This window comes from Hyperolius riggenbachi, chromosome 7 (assembly GCF_040937935.1).
Source record: "Hyperolius riggenbachi isolate aHypRig1 chromosome 7, aHypRig1.pri, whole genome shotgun sequence".
In the NCBI taxonomy this organism is placed as follows: domain Eukaryota; kingdom Metazoa; phylum Chordata; class Amphibia; order Anura; family Hyperoliidae; genus Hyperolius; species Hyperolius riggenbachi.
The window spans coordinates 166,158,810-166,180,815 of record NC_090652.1 but is presented as its reverse complement, the minus strand read 5'-3'; the positions used below and the strand labels follow the sequence as shown (position 1 = coordinate 166,180,815).

General features: G+C 41.4%; 1 protein-coding gene across 2 annotated transcripts in view; it reads right to left on the bottom strand.

Moving 5' to 3' along the window:
- Positions 1-22,006, bottom strand: part of LOC137524699 (dynein axonemal heavy chain 7-like) — a 565,826-nt gene that overhangs the window by 4,044 nt on the left and 539,776 nt on the right. For both annotated transcript variants that reach the window (XM_068244848.1, XM_068244849.1), the window contains 3 exons: positions 16,354-16,584; positions 13,585-13,737; positions 1,186-1,363 (listed from right to left, as the gene is read on the bottom strand). In XM_068244848.1, coding sequence (XP_068100949.1) covers positions 1,186-1,363; positions 13,585-13,737; positions 16,354-16,584 — 562 coding nt within the window. The remainder of the gene's footprint in view (positions 1-1,185; positions 1,364-13,584; positions 13,738-16,353; positions 16,585-22,006) is intronic.

Sequence of the window (22,006 nt, the reverse complement as noted above, 5' to 3'; positions counted from 1 at the left end):
TGAAAAGAGTATAATTTAATTGGTAAAATATGTATATGTATAATATGATTAGTGTATAATATTATTTAACTTACACGACACCACAGCGATGCACAAGCTACATGTATATGTATGACATAACATAACATAGTCCTAGTACAATTGTATATTCAGAGAGAGAGCTAACATTTACTGTAGACCAATGTTACCTTGTTACTAACTCAACACTCACAAATCTGTTGATGAGCACTACCTGAGCTGTTTAGTAATTTGATGTTGTAATGTTCAGCGGAAGGGTACTTTGAATAGAAGACTTATTTTTTTTTTTTAGGGTCTGAGTCTTGAAGTAAAATCTGATGCACATGCTTTACAGGTCAGTATAAGCATAATGATAACAGCTGTTTATCTTGTTGAAGTCCCTGGTAGCATGAGCTTTTATTATTTTGGGGAAGGAAACCATGCTTTCTACATTATTTTTTTTTAAATCAGGGAAATATTAAACATCAGCAAATGTTTTAGAACTGGCTTGACTGGCAAGCAATATGCTCTAGTTAATGTCCCACTTAACCCAAAATCAAACCTGTTAAATTCTAAAACCATACAAATTTTATTAAGAAAATTATAGTTATTAATGCACTGCATTTTTACATTTTAAAATATGTTATATAACTGTGCTTGGCAGCAGATTTCCTCTATCCATACAGATGCAATACACTTGGAGTTTGTTAGTTTCCTCTATCACAAAAGTGATATTTAAATAGTGCTCACTCCATATTGGGGTTTTTCCAAGGGACTACACAGCATGAGGTCCTAACAGTGACTGTTATCTGCTAATTCCCTGCTCACAACACTGAATCCTAATAGCTGAGGTTAGTCTGTATTTCTGCTGGCCATCAAGTGACAATTGTATGGTCATTACAACACAACACCTATAGACATATTGATTTTTAGAATAACTTCTGTTGGAAAACTACAAGCAATAACACAAGTAAAGGTACAATAATAACTTCATTTAGCCCTACACATATATAATAGGGACAGCCTGTATTATTTTATATTTTCTTGGAACTCCTCTTCAGGTTAACATGGTACCATAATATACTTTAGTTCTCATCAAAGCTTTAGATATGCTAAGCAGTATAAACATAAATGCTTTGCAGCTTTTATTCATCACAGATGAACAAAGTAATGGTAGAAATAGATTACCATCCTCAGGTCCGTGCTTGTATTCCTTATCTTCTAAAACCTCAAAGTCAAAGCCCAGCAGGTCAATTGGGATTGTGTATTTCCGAGCATAATTCTGCTGAGCTCCTGTTAGGAAGGCTTGTGTGAAGAAGAAACCGGACAGCCAAAACACAGGAGGAGTCCCATTTTCATACCAGTCCTGTATCATCAGGAAGAAAAACATTCATCTGAGCACTCATTCTGCACAGACTGTACATATTAAAGAGTAACTCACAGAAAATAGATTAACATTCATGGCGTCATTTAGTTATTTTGGAAACTAAATCGCAGCACTGAAACCATTATTATATACTATACATAGACTGATAGTGAGGGGAAAAGGGTAGATAAATGGTAACAGTGCTGGAAATAAGAACTATTAATAGAGAACTTTTGTTTGGTGACATAAATATAATCATAGCACCTACAGTGATTACTATGGGCTGCAGGAGCGGGGAATGGGAACAGAGGGAAGGGGGTCAGCTGGTCTTAGTCTTTATACTGCCTTTTTAGTTTTTCTCTCTTTCCCCATCCTGTCACTGGGGTGACTTGACCACAGGGGGAGAGTGGATCAGGCAGAGTTGAAGAGTCCAATGGCTGTAGGGAAAAAAGTGTTCATACGCCTCGTGGTCCTGGCGGGGATGGCCCGGAAACCTCCAGCCCGATTTAAGCCGTCTGAAGAAGCTATGGCCTGGGTGGGAATAGTCACCAGCAATTTTCGTTGCACTAGAGTGCAGTCTGGTGTTGTAGATGACCCTCTGAAATTTGTTTCTGTCACTTGCGGATGAGCCAGCGTACCAGACCAGGATAGACAAGCAAAGAACTAACTCAATGGTGGCAGAGTAGAAAAACTTCAGAAGTTCCTGGGCCATACCAAACGTCTTTAGTTGGAGAAGGAGTCTTTGCTGTGCCTTCTTCTGAGTTTTTGAAAATCAGTTTTTATTGAGGCACCAATAAAGCAAGTACATCCAGTACAATAACATGGATCAAGATGATCAATATATCTGAATAAGTCTGGAAATACAATTTAACATCAGTAAAAACTTCTGAGATTGGTGAACTCGTTTTGTCATAAACCATAGAGAGGTAACAAGATAAAAGAAGAAAGGGGTTAGAGAAAGGAGGAGACGTGGGGACGTAAAGAGTGGGTAATTAAGGGGGGGGGGGGGAGGGAAGGGTAGTAACAAGGTATCGGATCCACACTCTCAGTAATTGTCATCTCTTGGTGAGATTACCCTGTATAAGAGCTTAGATGTAATTTAGGGATAAGTAGCGTAATACCAAGCCTTATGTTTCTGATAATAAGTCATCTAGTGTGCTTTGATGCGTGAGTGAGTCTCGTGTGTCAATTCAACATGCCCAAGTTGAGATATAAGTATCAAATCTGTCTTGTGCGGAATGTACCAGTTCTTCCATTTGTATTATGTGGCATTTATGAGTTCAGGTAGTTGAGGAACAGTAGTGGACTTCCAGTGTCAAACTATTAATTGTCTAGCGGTTACCGCTATGGAGCCTGGTATGCAGGATAATAAGGCAAGTTTTGGAGTTGGGCATCTAGGAATCCCCATTACTTTAGAGTATAGTTTAAATGTTATATGCCAAATGTTTTGATAGGTTTGCAATCCCACCACATGTGAAAGTATGTACCCTTATCTTTGAAGCATTGCCAGCAAGTTTCTGAGGTGGATGAGTTGAATTTATGTAGTAGGGTAGGCTATCTGAACCATTTTGCAAAGATTTCATATCTTCTTCTGAGTTGAGATTGTGTTGGCCCTCCAGGTCAGGTCATCCAAGATGGTTGTTGCCAGGAGACGGACACTGGGTACCCTTGCGACTTCGGTACCATCAATATAGATTGGGGGTAGGTTAGTGGAATTCTTTCAGAAATCAATGACCATCTCCACGATTTTGGTTGTGTTTAGGACTAGCTTGTTCTCTCTGAACCAATTGCAGACTGTCTGCCTCCTGGCGGTTGGCCCGCTCGTCACTCTTACTGACGAGGCCACACAATTATGGTATCGTCTGCAAATTTAATAATTTTAATGGTCTGCTGCAGATGTGCAGTTGTTTGTCTATAGAGACAATAGTAACAGTGACAAGACGCAGCCCTGAGGGGCTCCAGTGTTGTTCACTCTAGGTCTGGAGGAGATGTACCCCAGCTAAACAGCCTGGTATCTGATCAAGAGAAAGTTCCAGATCCAGAGACGAAGAGTTGGGGGGACATGAGCTCCATGAGATTGTCCTGTAGAATGTGGGGGTAGATGGTATTAAAGGCCGAACTGAAGTCCAGGAGAAGGATTGTGGCATACGACCCTGTCCAGGTGATGAGTGATAAACTCCAGGCAGATGTTAATGGTATCGTTGGTGGACCTGTTTGCTCTGTACGCAAACTGGAGTTGATTCAGTTGGTCCAGTGTGGTGTGTTTGAGGTGGGACAAGACCACTTTTTCAAGGGTCTTCATGACCACGGATGTTAGGGCCATGGACCTGAAGTTGTTTAGCTCAGAAACCCCTTGCTTTTTTGGTACAGGGATGATGGTAGATTCTTTGTAGCATACAGGGATTTCCCTTCACTAAGGGACTTGGCAAGGACTGAGGTGAGGAATATTACTATTAATAGTAATGAAATAGTATTACTATTTCAATTTATACAAGACATTTTAATCATACCATATCATTTTTGATGATACCATTTATTGTCTAACTTAGAAGTTAAAGGAGCTCTATGGCGAAAAATTGTAAAATATGAAATACAGGTCCTGCTAAAAAAATTAGCATATTGTGATAAAGTTCATTATTTTCTGTAATGTACTGATAAACATTAGACTTTCATATATTTTAGATTCATTACACACAACTGTAGTAGTTCAAGCCTTTTATTGTATTAATATTGATGATTTTGGCATACAGCTCATGAAAACCCAAAATTCCTATCTCAAAAAATTAGCATATCATGAAAAGGTTCTCTATTAACCTAATCTTCTGAATCAACTAATAAACACCTGCAAAAGATTCCTGAGGCTTTTAAAAACTCCCAGCCTGGTTCATTACTCAAAACCGCAATCACGGGTAAGACTGCCGACCTGACTGCTGTCCAGAAGGCTATCATTGACACCCTCAAGCAAGAGGGTAAGACACAGAAAATAATGAACTTTATCACAATATGCTAATTTTTTTAGACAGACCTGTATGTGCAAACAGACAAATAAGAAGTACGTTTTTTCCAGAGTAAAATGAGGCAAAAATTACGTTTCTCCTATGTTGCTGTCACTCACAGTAAGTAGTAGAAATCTGACAGAAGTGACAGGTTGGGGACTAGGCCATCTCTTCATAGGGGATTCTCAGCAAGGCTTTCATTCTTTATAAAGATATTCTCTAAAAAGAATTTAAACAATGATGCTGGCCAGCCTCCCTGCTTGCTACACAGTTTTTTAAAATAATGAAAATAAATAAATCCCTGAGAAACCTCTATGAAGAGGTGGACGAATCGAAAACATGTCACTTCTGACAGATTTCTATTACCTACTGTAAGAGACAGCAACATAGGAGAAAAGTAATTTATGGCCCATTTTACTCTGGAAAAACCATACTTCTTATTTGTCTATGTTTGCACATATTTTAAATTTTACAATTTTTTGCCATAGTGCCCCTTTAAACCTCTAAGTTAGCCAATAAATGGTATCATCCTGATTCACTTCTTACATTTACTGATGGCTAACATGGTACAACACTCTACTGCTTCTACTATTATAATTTATTAAACTGTAATCAGAATATAAACTACAATAGTGATATTGTAATATGAATAGCTACAGTATATATCTGTTTTGATATCATTTATATGCGGTTATATTAATGAAGACAAAGTATGTTTGCCATTTTCAGCTAGGATCTTAAGAATTCAAATTCACTTTGGGTAATACAGGGTCATTGGACAGGTACCGTATATTCCGGCGTATAAGACGACTGGGTGTATAAGACGACCCCCCAACTTTTTCAGTTAAAATATAGAGTTTGTAATATACTCACCATATTAGACTACCCCTCTTATAACGCACACCAAATTAAAAAAAAAATCATATACTGGTGCTGTACTGAATGTGGTACGCAGTATATAACAGTATATAGTCAATTGACTGGTTGGATTGGTCAGCTCTCCCTCTCCCTAAGTGGATTGGTCAGCTCTCCCTGTCTCCCTGTTTATCAGAGCAGTATGGAAGAATAGATCGCGCTGTGCCCATAAAATGCACCTCTTTCACCTCTTTCACCTTTCAGGATACACTTGTATCCTATTTACCTCCCTCTCCGCCTCTCAGATCTTGCACATGTGCGCCTGCGCCGCTTCACTACAGTCCTTAGCAGCAAGATCTGAGAGATGGTAACAGGATAGGGGGTATCACCCGGCATCAATGATACCCGGCGTATAAGACGACCCCCAATTTTTCAGAAGATTTTCAAGGGTTAAAAAGTAGTCTTATACGCAGGAATATACAGTATAAATAAAGACAGGTCATTAAAAGAAAAGTGTTGACAGCTTCCTGCTGAAAGAAGACTTATGGCCTCATGCAGCAGACCATGCTGGATATAGTTATGGCCTCTATTTTCCTATTTAACAGTGGAAGCCAGAGAAAATATGTACCCTAAAATAGTATTAACTGCAGAACACAAAATATTTGGATGAGGATTTATGTGAAATAGCAACTAAACGGCATGGGAAACAGAGTTCTATATCTATGATTGCACTTTGCATGTTTGTATTGCGACATATGCATTATCAACTGTTCCTCTGCCATTACCTGATACCCTTCTTTGTACTGTATATAGTCTCATGAGGTAACAGCTACCAACACAGTCAGCTATGAGAACTGACTGATAATATGCAGCACAGGTAAATAGATAAAGCAATAGTCTTGCATTGATGACAATCACCTTTCCAATGAAATGTAGCTTTTCATCCACTCATTCTTTAAACCATTAATACACCTTTATAAAGTGAAAAATAATATAGGCATTGTAATACAAATCATTTTGTGAAGCAGAACTTACCTTCCATTCATGCCTGGAATACATATTTTAGGAGAAATGTAGGAATTTCTAAACCCACAGTTCCTCATCAACATATTATCTATGCTTCAGAAATTTTTTATTTGAGTCAATTCATCACAACAGCAGTTGGAATTACTCACTGTGAGATTTCTGTATTTATGAGAGTACCAGGCTAACCAGACAGTTCTGGAAACTTGAAAACTTTATAAAATGAATATTAAGTGCATCAAGTTCTTTGGGTACATTTGCAAAACTAGGCAAAACAGTGCAGAGAAGAGTCACACTGTGTTTCATACACCTTACTAAAATAACAGCGAAATACACAAGACAGATGGCAGTGTGTTATTTATACTGTCAGAAAAGCACAGTTCTGCTGATGACTACTAGCAGCGATAATCACTTTTATAATATCCCTCAATGTGGGCACAGCGGCCCAGTGCTAAGCAATAACATGTTTTTTGGAACATAAACAAATTAAATTGTATATAGAACAGTAATGTAGAAATGACATAGAAATTCAATTTATTGCTGGGCTGTTATGTGTGATGGCATTAGCTCATCATCCCTGTATACATTTTGTTTCTTTTGACAGCTTAGAACTGTTAGGCCTCTTTTAGACGGGCAGCTGAAGTTGGTGAATTCACCTGTCAGTTGCTCACATGAACCAGCCGGGCGCTTGTTAGCAATGATTTCGGCAACAAGTGTAGTTAAACAGTTCTGAGTTGTGCACAGATATCAGATGGCAGTCAATCACAATCATAAGCAATCTCAAATCTCATAAGCAATCTCAAAGTCAGCAAGCAAGGAGTCATACACGTATATCAGACAAGAACAGGAATAGACAAAAGAGTATCAGGCAGGCAAGGATCAGTCCCAGCAGCAGGTCATTGAATAGTCAGTGTACAGGCAAACATTCAAACAAGGTATCAGTTAAGTAGCAGGAGGCAACATCAAGGGAAGCCCAGCGGCTAGCTCTAACAACCTTTTGCTATCACAGACAACTAGTTAGTACGCCATCCTTGCTTAAATACTGGCAACAACCAATCAGGAATTAGAATCAGAATCTTTATTTTGCCAAGCTCGACTGAGTCGTGCCCGGAATTGGGCTTGGCACATACATGGCTTCAAGTACAGAATCGGACACACAGAAAAACATCAAAGGAACAAAACACCATTGCACATGCCGAAAAAAAACCAAAGCACATCAATTGGCATAAAATGCAAAAACCTTTCAAAAACATAAGGCGTTGAGCTCCACTATGTACAATATGCATCAGTGCAAGCATGATATTGATTGACCTAAGGTGGGAGGGGGGACACTGAGGGGGGAGTGTGTGGAGACAGTTTAGAAGATTGACCGCTGAGGGGAAGAAGCTGTTTCTTTTTTTTCACAATTCCAAGCTTTATTGAAATGTAAAATAGAAACAAATCAAGTTAAACAGTATACGTCACATAATGCCAAATGACAGGATTTGGTAATATAGGAATTTCTAACAATATTCCAGGAAAACCGAGATAATAAAAGAGCATACATAGAAAGAACAAAGTAAAAACAACAACAGACATATCTCAGTAACTGGACAATGTAACTGCAAAAGAAGGAGCTGTTTCTGTGTCTTGAGGTCCAGGTGGAGATTGACCAATACCTCCGGCCCAAAGGGAGTCGACTGAAGAAGCAGTGACCTGGGTGTGAGGGGTTGTTGGCAATCCTTAATGCTCTGGAGTGCAGCCTGGTGTGGTAGAGGAGGTACAGAGTTGGAAGTGGTTTTCCAATGATCCTCTCCGCTGATCTGATGACCCTCTGTAATTTGTGTCTGTCGCTGGAGGAAGAGCCGGCAAACCAAACGAGGAAGGAAGAGCAGAGAACAGATTCAACAGTGGCAGAGTAGAAGCTTGTCAGAAGTTTTGGGGCCATACCAAACTTCTTCAGTTGATGAAGGAAGAATAGCCTCTGCTGTGCTTTTCTCTGTGTTGGTCTTCCATCTCAGGTCATTGAAGATGGTTTCTCCCAGAAGGTGGGCACAGGGGACTCTTTCAACCTCCTTGCCATTGATATGGATTGAAGGTGGGGTGGAGGCATGCTTCCTGAAATCGACAATCATCTCGACAGTTTTTCCAGTGTTTAGGACCAGCCCGTTCTCCCTACACCGGTGGCAGATTCTTTTGACCAGTTGGCGGTATACCTGCTTGTTGTTTTTGGTGACGACGCCGAGTATGGTGGTGTTGGCAGCGAATTTAATTACTTTGACAGAGTCCACTGTTGATCTGCAGTTGTTTGTATATAGCGAGAACAGAAACAGGGACAGGACACATCCTTGTGAGGCCCCAACGTTGGTGATCCTAGCTTGTGAGGAGATAGCACCTAGCTTGACGACCTGGGATCTGTTTGTGAGGAAGTAGAGTGGGTGGACCGAGAACAGCAAGGTTCTCCTGAAGTATTTTGGGGATGAAGGTGTTAAACGCCGAGCTGAAGTCCAGTAGGAGGATCCTGGCATACAAGTCTGGACTGTCCAGGTGCTCATTGACAAGCTCCAGGCAAATGTTAATGGTGTCATCATATTGATCTGTTCGCTCTGTACGCAAACTGGTGTGGGTCCAGCAGGGCATCTGTGAAAAGCTTGAAGAGGGGAAGCACCATGCTTCCAAAAAGACTTTCATGATGACAGGCGTAAGCGACACGGGCCTGAAGGTGTTGAGGTCGGAGGCTCTTTGCTTTTTGGGGACAGGGATGATGATGGACCCCTTGAAGCAAGCGGGGACTTTGCCTGCCTGATGGGACTTGGTGAAGATGGAAGAGGGAATGTGAGCAAGCTGTTGAGCAGAGGTTTTCAGGCAGGCTGGTGACACTTCGTCGGAACCTGAGGCTTTCCTATCATTAAGCCTTAACAGGTGATGCAGTACATTGACCTTGTTCACTGATGGAGATGGGCAGTTTGGGCTCAGGGCATGTAAGGCAGGTGGCTGTGAGGGTCCTGCAGGTGCCGCCTGGTTCTCAAATCTGCAGTAAAATTCACTGAGGTTCTCAGCAAGCTTGGTGCTGGTGTTGCATGCTGGGAGGGGGCCTATAGTTGGTGGTGGCTTTCAGCCCTTTCCAAACAGCTCGAGAGTCATTCGAGGAGAGGTTCTGCTTTAGTTTTCCGCATAGCTCTTCTTGGCAGCCCTCAATTCTCTGTTCAGGTTGTTTCTTGCCTCCCTGTACTCCTCCCGGTTGCCAGACTTATACTTTGATTCTACATAATTGCCAAAGTTTTTTTGAGAACCACGGTTTATCGTTTCGGATGGGGTTTGAAGGTTCTCATTGGTATACAGTTGTCTTCACAGAAGATAGTGTACGTTGTTACATTGTCTGCCCACTCGTCCAAGTTTGGAGCTTCCAAAGCCTTCCAGTCTGTGTAGTCAAAGCAGGCCTGAAGTTGTAGCTCGACCTCACTTGACCACACTTTGGATGACTTTAGGACCGTTTTTGAAGTTTCTAGGCACCTCCTGTAAGTTGGTACCAGGTGGATGAGGCAGTGATCGGATAAGCCTAGGCCCGCCCATGGGATGGCCTTGTATGCATCCTTCAGGACCGTGTAACAGTGGATGAGGGTGTTAGCCTTCCTGGTATGGGAGGTGACATGCTGATGGAAGCGAGGCAGCTCTTGACGGAGGTTGGCCCTGTTGAAGTCAGGAAGTCTAACAACCGCAGCCAGCCCATGGGAAACCAGACCTGACTCTAGTGATTGACTCTGCACAAATCAACCACTTCCTGGTTCAGAGATGGCGCTGGAGAGCTTATGCCAAAATTTATCATTAACCGCTACCCTTAATGTGTTTAGTCATTCCACTAGCAGGGTGATTTTATGATGCAATGTATGTTACTATGTCTGTTTTTTTGAATTAGTGATTATTAAAGTCTTTGGTATTTTCAGTTGAGAGCATCTGTCATGTATACATATAAGTCCCTTGCCTCTAGTGTCTATTCAACATTTATCTTCTATTTACTGGCCCTCTATGAAAATAAAACTGTTAAGATATAAATAATTGGAATAAATTGGTGAAAATTGCTAATATACTGTAGATCATCCTCAGCTTTAGTATTATAATCACTCCTCTTTATCTGGCAACATAAAAGCCAATTAACTCAGAAGACTGAAAAAAGCTAGTGGAAGAAATGAGAGCTCTAAGTGGTAAAAAATGGCAAGGAAAATCCATAGTTACATTTTAGGGCTTCCCAACCCTGTCCTCAGAGGTGCTTGGCTGTATACCAGACCCCTAGTTTGTTCTCCTCGATTTGCCTGATGAGGCATGATTGTGCCTGCGAAACGCGTTGCAATTTGGAGTACCTATTAAATTATATTTTTTGTATGAAATAACAGAATTATGTCTGGTTGGTCTACTGGGGAGGTAAGTCCACCACTACCTCCTCTTTTAAATGGTTTTTTAACACTGTTTTATCCTATTTTGGGGCCTCTGTTCAAGCTTCTACACCATAGCCTAGTCCACCCCAGGTGGAGGGGTTCTACCCCTTTTTTCCTGTCTGCAGAGAGCGACTTCTTAAACCCGAGTGGGGTCGGGTTATAATCTCCCCACCCGCCTATACAGTGGTTGCCTTTGTGGTAACCCACTCTTGTGCCCTAAGTCATATACTGTGTTTATTTGTGACTTACAAACATACTACACCATATTGGGCTCTCTGTCTCCTTTTCTTTTTCCTGTGTGCAACTATCCTCAAGTACCATCAACAGTACTTGTTTTGCAGCAGACCACAAGTATTCACTGGTGAGGTAATTAGTGTCTCAGCAGAGCTGATTAATTACCTCTGTGGATCTCCACAAAACATGCACTGTTGGTCGTACTTGAGGACAGGGTTGGGAAGCCCTGCATTAGATGACTTGAGTCTACAATGAACAGGCCTGAAGCAACCAGCAATGTTGTTCAACATTGCTTTTTATAAAGGTGTTACACTAAACTCTACACTATTTGAGAGGGAGTATTACAAGACCTGTAAGAAACAGGGAGACCGCCAAACAGCACGCTGGCATACCAGAAAAACTGCTGGACAAAGCCAATGTTCTAGGCAGACTAAAAATAGGATTGCTCAGTATAGTGATACACATTACTACCAATCTGGGCAGGGATGCATCAAACTGGTCAGTGATAATATTACTAACACAGTTTTTTTGTTGTGCCTCTAAAAGCTACTTTAGGCAAGCATCCCTCCTTGCTTCATGCCATAGCTGGCTCTAGTCAAATCATAGAGCTCAAGATGCTGAGCAACCAAAATATACCTTTGTGTTAAAAAGTAAATAATGGAAAATGCTGTATCACCACAGCACGTACAAGCAAACATTGTAATTGAACAATTAGGGTTATTTTCTCTTTAATGTGCAAATGGATTTCAGTTGGAAGAAAGTAGGAGTTGGCTGCACTCCATCTGTAGTCTAGTTGCTGGTTTTACTTCAGTCTAATGTGCAGTATTGAAACTTTAAAAAGTGCCAAGACTATAATGATGGGGGGAACAGACAGAATGTAATGTTCAAGATACTAGGAGCCTATACCGAGAGCCAAGAAAAAGGAATTATTTCACTGTAAAATCTCAAAGCATTTTATTAAGATTGCAAGGAGTGGACTGAAGAACACTTACTTGGAAATACCTGACTACTGATCATAAAGCATAGAGAGTTACAAAACATTACTGGAGGAGCCACAACGTCATCAAACACCATGCACTATACCAAATAACAAGATGACATCACATACTGCATCAAGAGGGCACTAAACCAGGTGGTAAAATTTACCCGCAGACATTAGAAAACACATGCAGACCTTAAAGCCCTAAAACAGCTTGCTTCTATCTGCTCTTTAAAATCCTCAAAGAGGGGAACCCAGGCAGGCCTGTAATCTCAGAGATTGGAACCCTTAGTTATATACTGGATGCCACCCACCTCCTTAACCTACCGGCAGTAATAGACCCAGTTCCTGAGGGACCCATTCTTGCCCATAGTGTTGAGGAATTTATGTTCACTATACTCCATGATGATGGTATTGCAGCCTGTTTAAAATTTTAGGGGGAAAAAAGGCTGGATATGCCTGCAGAGCCTGTTACTGTACTAATAAGATTCATTCTTCTCCACAATTACTGTGTTTTGTTTTTTTTACAAGACCTCTACTTTCAGTAAATGGGAATGGCAATAATTTCATGACAGCACCACAGAATATGTTTGCGCTTTTTTAAATCAATAATAATAATGATTCAGTATGCAAATCTCTTTATGGAAAAATTGAGGAATACCCCAGTACATGTCACACAAAGCCCATGGCCTTCTTCCACTGTAGAGATTACATTTTGACCGTTTAGTCTGCAAGTGAGGAGGCCCATCTTCAATTTCACAGAAATTTCAATGACTTCAAATCACAGGATCAAAGTTTAATTTTCAGGATAACACTATATACATCCATAGGAATAACTTACAAACTCTCTATACCACAGACTTGCACACCATCACGCATACCTCAGGAATAACAGTTTCCATCCCAAACACACAAAGGTTTCCGCAATTTACAGCCAAGCTAAAAAGTGGAACAGGATCTGTTCTAAAGTGACAGACAGAAACAATCACCTGGTTTACATTAAAGAGAATCTGTACTCTGAAATTCTTACAATAAAAAGCATACCATTCTATTCATTATGTGCTCCTGGTCCCCTCTGTGCTGTTTCTGCCATTCTCTGCTGCAAACCTGGCTTGTAATTGCCAGTTTTAGGCAGTGTTTACAAACAAACTAACCAGCTTCTAATAGGCTCAGCTAAGCAGAGTGTGTTAGTCACACAGAGCCTGCAGGGGGTGTGTACAGCTTCTAGCTAATCACAAGCAGCCCTGCACATTCCAGTCTGACTGCCTCAGCCTGACTGTGCCGACTATAGAGAGAAGATTAGATCATATAACAGAGATAACACAGCTACTGTGCAATTAGGAAAAGCTGCAGTAAGCCAGACCACATTAGAAAAGGCATAGGAACTTATAGCATAGAAGAAATAAAGATAAACAATTTGTTACAGAGTCTCTTTAAGTGGACCTTAAATAAATAAGGATACAACACTAATTTTTGCTTTAAAAGATTGCTGCCATAGAAAGTGATGTTAAATACATTTGCCTTGTGTGATGGTATTTGCAGCTTGAAGTAATCATAAAAAGCTAGATGGGACATTTGTGTAATAAGCTTTTGAAACATTGATAAATATACTGTATAAGTAATATCTGTACTTGTTTTAGGATATTAGTGAGATATTTTAACTCAATGGTATGGAGGAAAGTTTATCTTATACTTTTTTATGTTAAAAGCTGATTCTCATACCTGTAGAAATTTTAGTCTTGCAAGAAAATCATTCACATAACTGCCAAGAGGCTTAAGACTTGGGTATGATTTCTTCATCCACATTCCAGGAATCTTGCCTTTTAACATGCTTATGACTACTTCTTCCAAGTCGGCAGACATAACCACTAAACCCTGGTGAGAAAAAAACACTTAAGTCATAAAAGCTGCTGCCAAATAAGATGCGTTCTACACTGACATGGCTCAACATGACTACATAAATAACAACTTAACTATGTAAAATCTTCTCACTATTAGGGCCCTTTTCCACTAGCAATCGCTAGCGTTCACGCTGAACGCTAGCGATTGCTGAATCGCAATTACCGGCGATTCCCCGACGTTCGCGGCCGCGATTTTGCTATGCTATGCACTGCATAGCAAAATCGCGGCAATAATCGCTCCGCCGCGCGATCGCGATCCGGTCAAAAACGAATCGCGGTAGTGGAAATGACCTACCGCGATTCCTATGCTAAAAGCAAACTGTAGCGATTTGACAAATCACTAGCGGTTTGCGGTTTTGCGATTAAGCAATCGCAAACGCTGTAGTGGAAAAGGGCCCTTACAGCCAGCATCCTACTTACAGTCATGTTACATTGTTTCATACATAAAAACAAATTTGTCTTCTTGTACAAATATTAAGTACCGTTTTGTTGTTATGTTGCAGTATTTTATACACCATTATAAGTTGTCTAAAATACATTAAAAGCACACTAAAAACAACAAAAAAAACATTGTTTATGCTTTATGTTCAAATTCAGAGTTGTCCGAAAATAAATGATTTATCCACATATAACACAGGACTCAGCTTACAAACAACCTCCCAGAATGGAGGATGTTTGTTAGTTGGGGACTGCCTGTATTTACACACAGGTACTGAATTAACCCTCCTGGCGGTCTAATGAATTTCGCCAGGAGGGAGCGCAGCAGTTTTTTTTCATTTTTTTTTTAAATCATGTAGCGAGCCCAGGGCTCGCTACATGATAGCCGCTGCTCAGCGGCAACCCCCCCGCCCGCTTCGATCGCCTTCGGCGATCTGCGATCATGAAATCCCATTCAAAGAACGGGATTTCCTGAAGGGCTTCGCCGTCGCCATGGCGACGGGGTGGGATGACGTCACCGACGTCTGCGACGTCGTGGCGTCATTAGGAGTCCCGATCCTCCCCTTAGCGCTGCCTGGCACTGATTGGCCAGGCAGCGCACGGGGTCTGAGGGGGGGCCGCGCGGCGCGACGGATAGCGGCGATCGAGCGCGGGGCGGAGGCGATCGGTGTGCTGACGCAGCTAGCAAAGTGCTAGCTGCGTGCAGCAAAAAAAAAAGTAAGTAAATCAAACCTGCTGCGCGGCTTAACCCAAACTACGTTCGGGGTTACCGACAGGAAGGTAATATGCATATGTAAAAGCTGTATGTGCATAGCAGATGTTGTCAAATAAGGGCCTGTTTCCACTATCATGAATCCGCATGCGTTGTCCACACGCAGATTCGCATAACCAATACAAGTGAATGGCCCTGTTTCCACTTGTCAGTAATCCTGGGCGTTTTTCTGTGCAGGAGAAAACATATTACACAGCGCTGGACAATAAATAAATACAATGGTACAAAGGATGTCAGACGTAACGTAATGAGGTTATATAACATAGTACAAAGTATACGATAATGCGATTTTGGGCTGGTTAGGTAGGTCCAGTAATTCAAATAAGAGGCGGCCATAGGAAAGGAGCACAATGATGTGGGCAACGATCATGTACAATGTACTGGGGAAGGGAGCGCACTGCCAAAGGCTTACGGGCTTGAGACGTCTGTATTTAAATCTCATTTATCTCCCTACAGCCATGACAAGAATTGGATTTTTCTTTATTTATTACATTGCAGAAGATGCAGGAGAAGTGTAGTTCTGCTACCTGACACTGTATGAGGTAATCTTGCCACTGGAATCTCTGTTAGACCGATTGTAGAAAGCCAGTAAGTTATTAAAATGGACTTGAACTCTTGCACAGGGCAGAAGGAAACAGAGAAATGCACACTATGGGCTTGATTTACAAAAGAGTGATAACTGTAACGATAACGGAATTTTCCCGCGAAATCAATATCGTTTTCACACTAAAATTCACGTTTGTGCGCGAAAACGTTATATTTCGCATGAAAATTCGCGATCGCGCGCAATGCGAAAATTCGCGCGAAAGCGGCCGTGCTAACAGTTAGCACTCTTTTGTGAATCAAGCCCACATATGTATTAAGAGAGTTTAGCCTGTCTAATTCCCCCTCATTTGTGTCTAATCACAGGATGCAATTTGATCTCTCCCCATGTCACTTGACTGCCATGGCATATAAGACAGATAAGCTCATTTGAAAGCACAGGATGTTAATAATATGCCTGCTTCCATGAAAGCAGGAAGTAGAAACAGTGCAGATTTATTTCAGGATTTGTATTGTTACAAAGAGTTTTCTTTTGTAAAGGTTATTATGCTGTTGGGTATCTTTTAGAGCACAGAGGTAGTTCTGAGTTCTGGTCTGCTTTAAGAGCACTGAAATGTACCTAGAAGTGAAATAACAGGGCTGGAGAAAAACACAAACAATTTCTGTCCATTCTGTGCCCTGGTGGGAAAGCCTGTTTCTTTTAGCTGTGACACGCTTTTAAATTCATTTGAATATTTCTGATACTTTTATGTTGTTTGGATGGGTATTGGGAATTCCACTGTAAACATAAATTAAAAATGATCCTTATAGAAACTGAACGCACACACACTCACTTACCTTTATTGCTTTCTGTATGTTGACACAAGAATCTCTTATGGTGATAAGTAGTTTGTTGAACCTCCCCATTTCTTGTACTAATACCGTGTTCATGCTTTGGGTGTAAGTGGTTGGATAACGTCTCATTGCAGCTTCTGTGTCAAAATTCACGGGCAGTTTACTCAGTATATCAGCTGACACTTCATAAACTGTCTCATCTGATGACTTTCCTCCACCTCCTGAAGTACGTGACTGCATTGTAACAAATATATTAATATATAATAGATAATGAACATACATACTCATTGAATTGCATTAAACCTTTTTATTGAGTTTTGTCAATACAAAACACAGAAAAAGAGTGGTGTAAGAAAGGCAGATAAGACATATACCTCTTCTTCATAGCCAGGAGAAGCACCCAGTTTAGTAGCTATACATGCTCATTTTATAAAGGATTGATTGCAAATGTCATTGAAAAAAACCCTTCTAATGCACTTACACATATGATTGAAAGCATAGAGTGCACTCACATTGCAAGAAAATCTGCCCACCACGGAGCCCATACTATTTTGTTTTTCCATCACGTGACTGACCTACTACTGGAGGCCTGCATAAGGGCTATGCCCTGGCGGACTTATCACTGAATGTTTACAGCAAGTGATTTTTCTGAACATCAATCTATTGAAGTTAAGTCATCGGTGGTCACGTAAACAGTATGTTTGATGGACATTTGTGATTTATGATTGAAGATCTAATGAGGGGCCCATTACCTGATGAATGTTACATCTACTAGAAATTTCTTTGCCCGGGTGGAAGTAGATGCGAGCATCCTTGTACTGCAATCCTAATAAGTGATTGTTTTATCTGCAATACTTACGGAAGTGTTTGTCCTATCTGCAATACTTACGGAACTATCTAATACTCTGGATCTTCCATTCACTGTGATTAACAACTATTTTGGGAACTGTGAATAGTATCTTTATCCACATGGAACTGAATTTTTATGCTGAGAGCTCCAGCTAAAATGTTTCTTGGAACATCTGTTGCCATATGGTTTGCATTGGTCAAGTTCCTACCCCCCGGTTGTTAGGAGATAGGGCTCTGGTTTTTAATGGAATCTATATTTTTTTAGATATGGTGATTTATAATAAATGATATACAATTTTATATACTTGTTTCCCTTCCTTTTTCTCAAGTGAGTAGTATTGAAAGCATAGAGGCATATTATACAGCCATGATATTTAAAATTGGGTTTGAAAGATTGCCTTACACCGAAGGACATCCACATACCCAGTTACAGTTTCTAGACATAGGATGATGATATAGTGATCCAGTTTCAACACCATAGCATTCTTTCCCTCTCCTACTAATCAACTAACTAGTCTGTAATTACTCTTTGCAGTACAAAAAAGGACAGGTAGCACCCCCTCCTTCCCAAACACATCCTTAAACCAGAACCTACCTATAACATTTGAATTGAGAGAGGTGATGCGTGAAAACTGGACCACACTTGACCCCTCCACTAAAACAGTGAGAGAAACATATGGAGCAGCAGAAGTCACATGACTGTGGAGATGTCATAAAGTGTCATTTTAATATTTTATTAACAGCTTCTATGACTGGTGGGACAGAGTGGTGAGCTATGTTCTAAGACTTTGCCTGATGGGTGCTTTAAAGTAAGAGAGAGGAAGTTGGTTTTTCTAACCTAAATAACTATGTAGCTAACACTTTGAGAATATTTACAGTTTACTCTGTTCTTACATAATATCAGATTGCTCACTTCAATTGCTGGTGTATGACCTGCACTAGTCAATTCATGGACCAAAGGATATTCAAATTATGACATTTCTGGCATTTGCATATTATTTTGATGTTAGCACATGCCACTGGCAGAAAAGATAAAAAATAAATAGTACAGTAAACAGTAACTATGGTTTTCAAAGAATCTAAGAAGAGCGAAAATATATATTATTATGAGTGTTTTGAAAGGGTTTTCACTGTTCATTATAGATTTACAGTAATTACATTTAAAAATGACTGAAATGTATATTGTAGTCTACATAGAATTGAAGTAAATGTGTTATTTGGAAGCTGCTACATGAGAAGGTAGCTTGGTGTAATTTGATGTCATAGGTTAATCGTGTATTTCCAATGATAAGTGCCATGATCTTTTCTGAGTCATACAGCAGTATTACAGTTATAAGCCTAATTTGATCTATAATGTTCTTCTGAGCTGTAAAGAGAAATATCTAAAGAAAAAGTTCCTATCCATGGACATACTGTACAAACAAATATATGAAAAAGTAACTACCCAGGATCTTGTTGCAAGAAAACGCTACCTATACAGGGCCAGCACTTCCATAGGAACAAACTGGGCAATTGCCAGGGCCCTAGAGCCTTCTGATGGGATTCCAGTTCTCACCCAATTGATAGGGGCCCCTGCAGAGTGTGAGTGCGCTCCTCTGCCGTGTGATTGCTGGGTGATTCTGGGTGGGAGAAATTAGGCTAGGTTTTGTTGGCTAGCATGCTTGCTTGGTGTGGATACTAGTTGTTGCTTATAATCAGGTGGATGCGTAAGGCTGCCTGTTGATGATAGGTGAGTGATTAGGCGTTAACTGGTTTGCTAGCTGCTGATGGGTGGGTGCTTATGGCTGCCTGCCTGCATGCTGATGTGCGAGTGGCTGGCTGGATGCTGATATGTAAGTGAATAAGTGTGGATAGGTGGGTGGCTGTCTGTTAATGGCTGCCTGCCTGACTGGATGCTGATCGATAAGTGCAATGGTGTAAACAGCTGATTGAGTGCCAATGCTATTAGCTGGGTGCTGCTGTGTGCACCTTCCCTCACACGCGCGCGCACACACACACACACACTCATGCACAGACACACACACACACACACACACACACACACACACACACACACACACACACACACACACACACACACACACACACACACACACACTCATGCACAGAGCCACACTCACACACAGGCACACAGTCACAAAGAGACACACTCACACACCGAAACAAACTCATACACAGACACACTCACACACAGAGACACACACACACACACACACACACTCTCCTCAGATATAACGGCAGCTTAAAGAGAACCCGAGGTGAGAGGGATATGGAGGCTGCCATATTTATTTCCTTTCATGCAATGCCAGTTGCCTGACTGCCCTACTATTCCTCTGCCTCCAATACTTTTAGCCATAGATCCTGAACAAGCATGCAGCAGATCAAGTGTTTCTGACATTATTGTCAGATCTGACCAAGATTAGCTGCATGCTTGTTTCAGGTGTGTGATTCAGATGCTACTGCAACCAAATAGTAGGGCTGCCATGCAACGGGTATTGTTTAAAATGAAATAAATATGGCAGCCTCCATATCACTCTCACCTCGGGTTCACTTTAAGAGCAGTAGGTAACACCCCCAGCCCACCCCCTACACTCCCCCTTAGGTAGGAGGGGTGTTACCTCCCTGGGGCCTCCTTTGTGTTTTCTCTTACTGGTGCTTGCCATTATTTCATGCATACATGACATTGTTTTGGCAGTAAGCACAGCTTATAATATGCAATGCTTATTAATATTTTATGAGAGCAGCTTACCTCTGTGGCAGCTGCCTTTACAGAGGAGGCTGACCAGACAGCAGAGCAGTGAATAATAATTAGGAGGGGGATCACACACTCACAGCTCTCCAGTCCCATGTGTCGGCAGTAGCAGATGGCAGAGAGTGTAAGAAGGATTGTCTGCTGCACCTGAGTACAGCATCGCTGCCCCATAGAGTTTGCTGTCTGAATAACATGATTCAGGTCTGCATGATGGTAATCCAGGCAGCAAACTCTAAGGGCTCGTTTCCACTAGTGCGGTGCGGAATCGCCTGCATTCCACCGCGGACGAAATCGCATGCGGGTGCGATTCCGCATGCGTTTTTGCCGCGATTTCGCATGCGATTCCGCATAGGTAAGGTATATGCGAATTTAACCATGTCACTGCTGGTGTAAATTAACATTATTACCTATGCGATTTCGCGTCAAAAAACGCATGGTCACCCCGCATGCGATTTCCCTATTAAGATACATTAGCGGCGATTCGTGCACATTCCTTCTGCACGCGAAATCTGACGGCTCTGCTGTGCAGATTTCTGCCGCTTCAAAAAACGCTGCCGCACCCGCAGAAGTGGAAACAGCCCCATCCACTGACATTGCCTATGCGAATCCGCATGCAGTGCCCGCATGCGGATTCGCACTAGTGGAAACGAGCCCTAAGGGGCAGCAATGCTGTACTCTGGTAAAGGAGACAATCCTTTTCACAATCTCTCCCATCTGCTGCTGCTGCTGACACAAGGGACCTGTGAGTGTGTGATCCCACCTCCTAATTATTATTCACCGCTCTTCTGGCTGGCCTGCCTCGTCTGCAGGAGCTGTCCTGATAAGAGAGCCATGACAGCCAGGCACTCACCTGAAATAACAGGGCTAATAGGGCTTGGGGAGAACAGACACATATACCGTATATATATCATAATGCTAGAGGAGATCATAGCATAAAGGGTCACCATATACCAGCCAGTGAGTTTTTTGGGGATTAAAACAAAACAATACAACTTTATTTTGTCAGCCAAACAATGTCCAAACAGTAACAAACTTACACCACACTGGGTATTCAACAGGGTTGTAGTCACACACCAGATATACAGCCTTCTGTATCTGTACCAACCCTAGCTCCGGCTCCTTGCCCTCCGCAGCCACACTGGCTTGTGAGTGACACCCTGCCACAGGCCTAATGGCAGTCCTGGGCCACTCACCTATCCAGGCTTCTCGTGGACTAACTGGTACTGGAGTCCAAGTCCTTCCAGCTCTCCTGCAGCGTCTCTGCTGCTCAGCTCCTCAGGAACCTCCTTGCTCCACACACAGCCCTCGGCATTCTGAGAGCTGCAGCTACTTATGCAAATTGTGCAGGTGAGCCAATTAACCCTCTCTCTGCCAGACTAAGTCCTGGACTTGGAGGAGTGGCATATAAGGCCCACCCTTCACCCAATACACACCAGTCCTGGATCCCAAATAAATCTACACAATGGTGGTGTTGCTAAATTGAGACAACAGTCACTATCCAGGACTTTAGCCTCCAAATCCTTACCAGAATCAAGCAGACATCAATACAATACATACTGTGTATATATATATATATATATATATATATATATATATATATATATATATATATATATATATATATATATATATATATATATATATATATATATATATGTATATACATTAAAGAACAATCCTACACCATAACTTCCTCTACCAAACTTTATACTTGGCACAATGGAATCAGGCAAGTACCATTCTCTTGGCATCCGCCAAATCCAGACAAATCCATTGAATTTCCAGAGAAACATGATTCCTCGCTCCAGAGAATATGTTTCCACTGCTCTAAAGTCCTGTGGCAATGTGGCATTGCATCCAACATTTTGGATTAAGCAATGGCAATGTGGCATTGCATCCAACATTTTGGATTAAGCACTTAACATCTCAGTCGTTTTCAGCTTATGCATCCGAGCAATGTTCACCTCCCATTCATTAGCCTATAACTTTTTCACTACTTATCACAATGAACTGATCTATATCTTGTTTTTTCCGCCACCAATTAGGCTTTCTTTG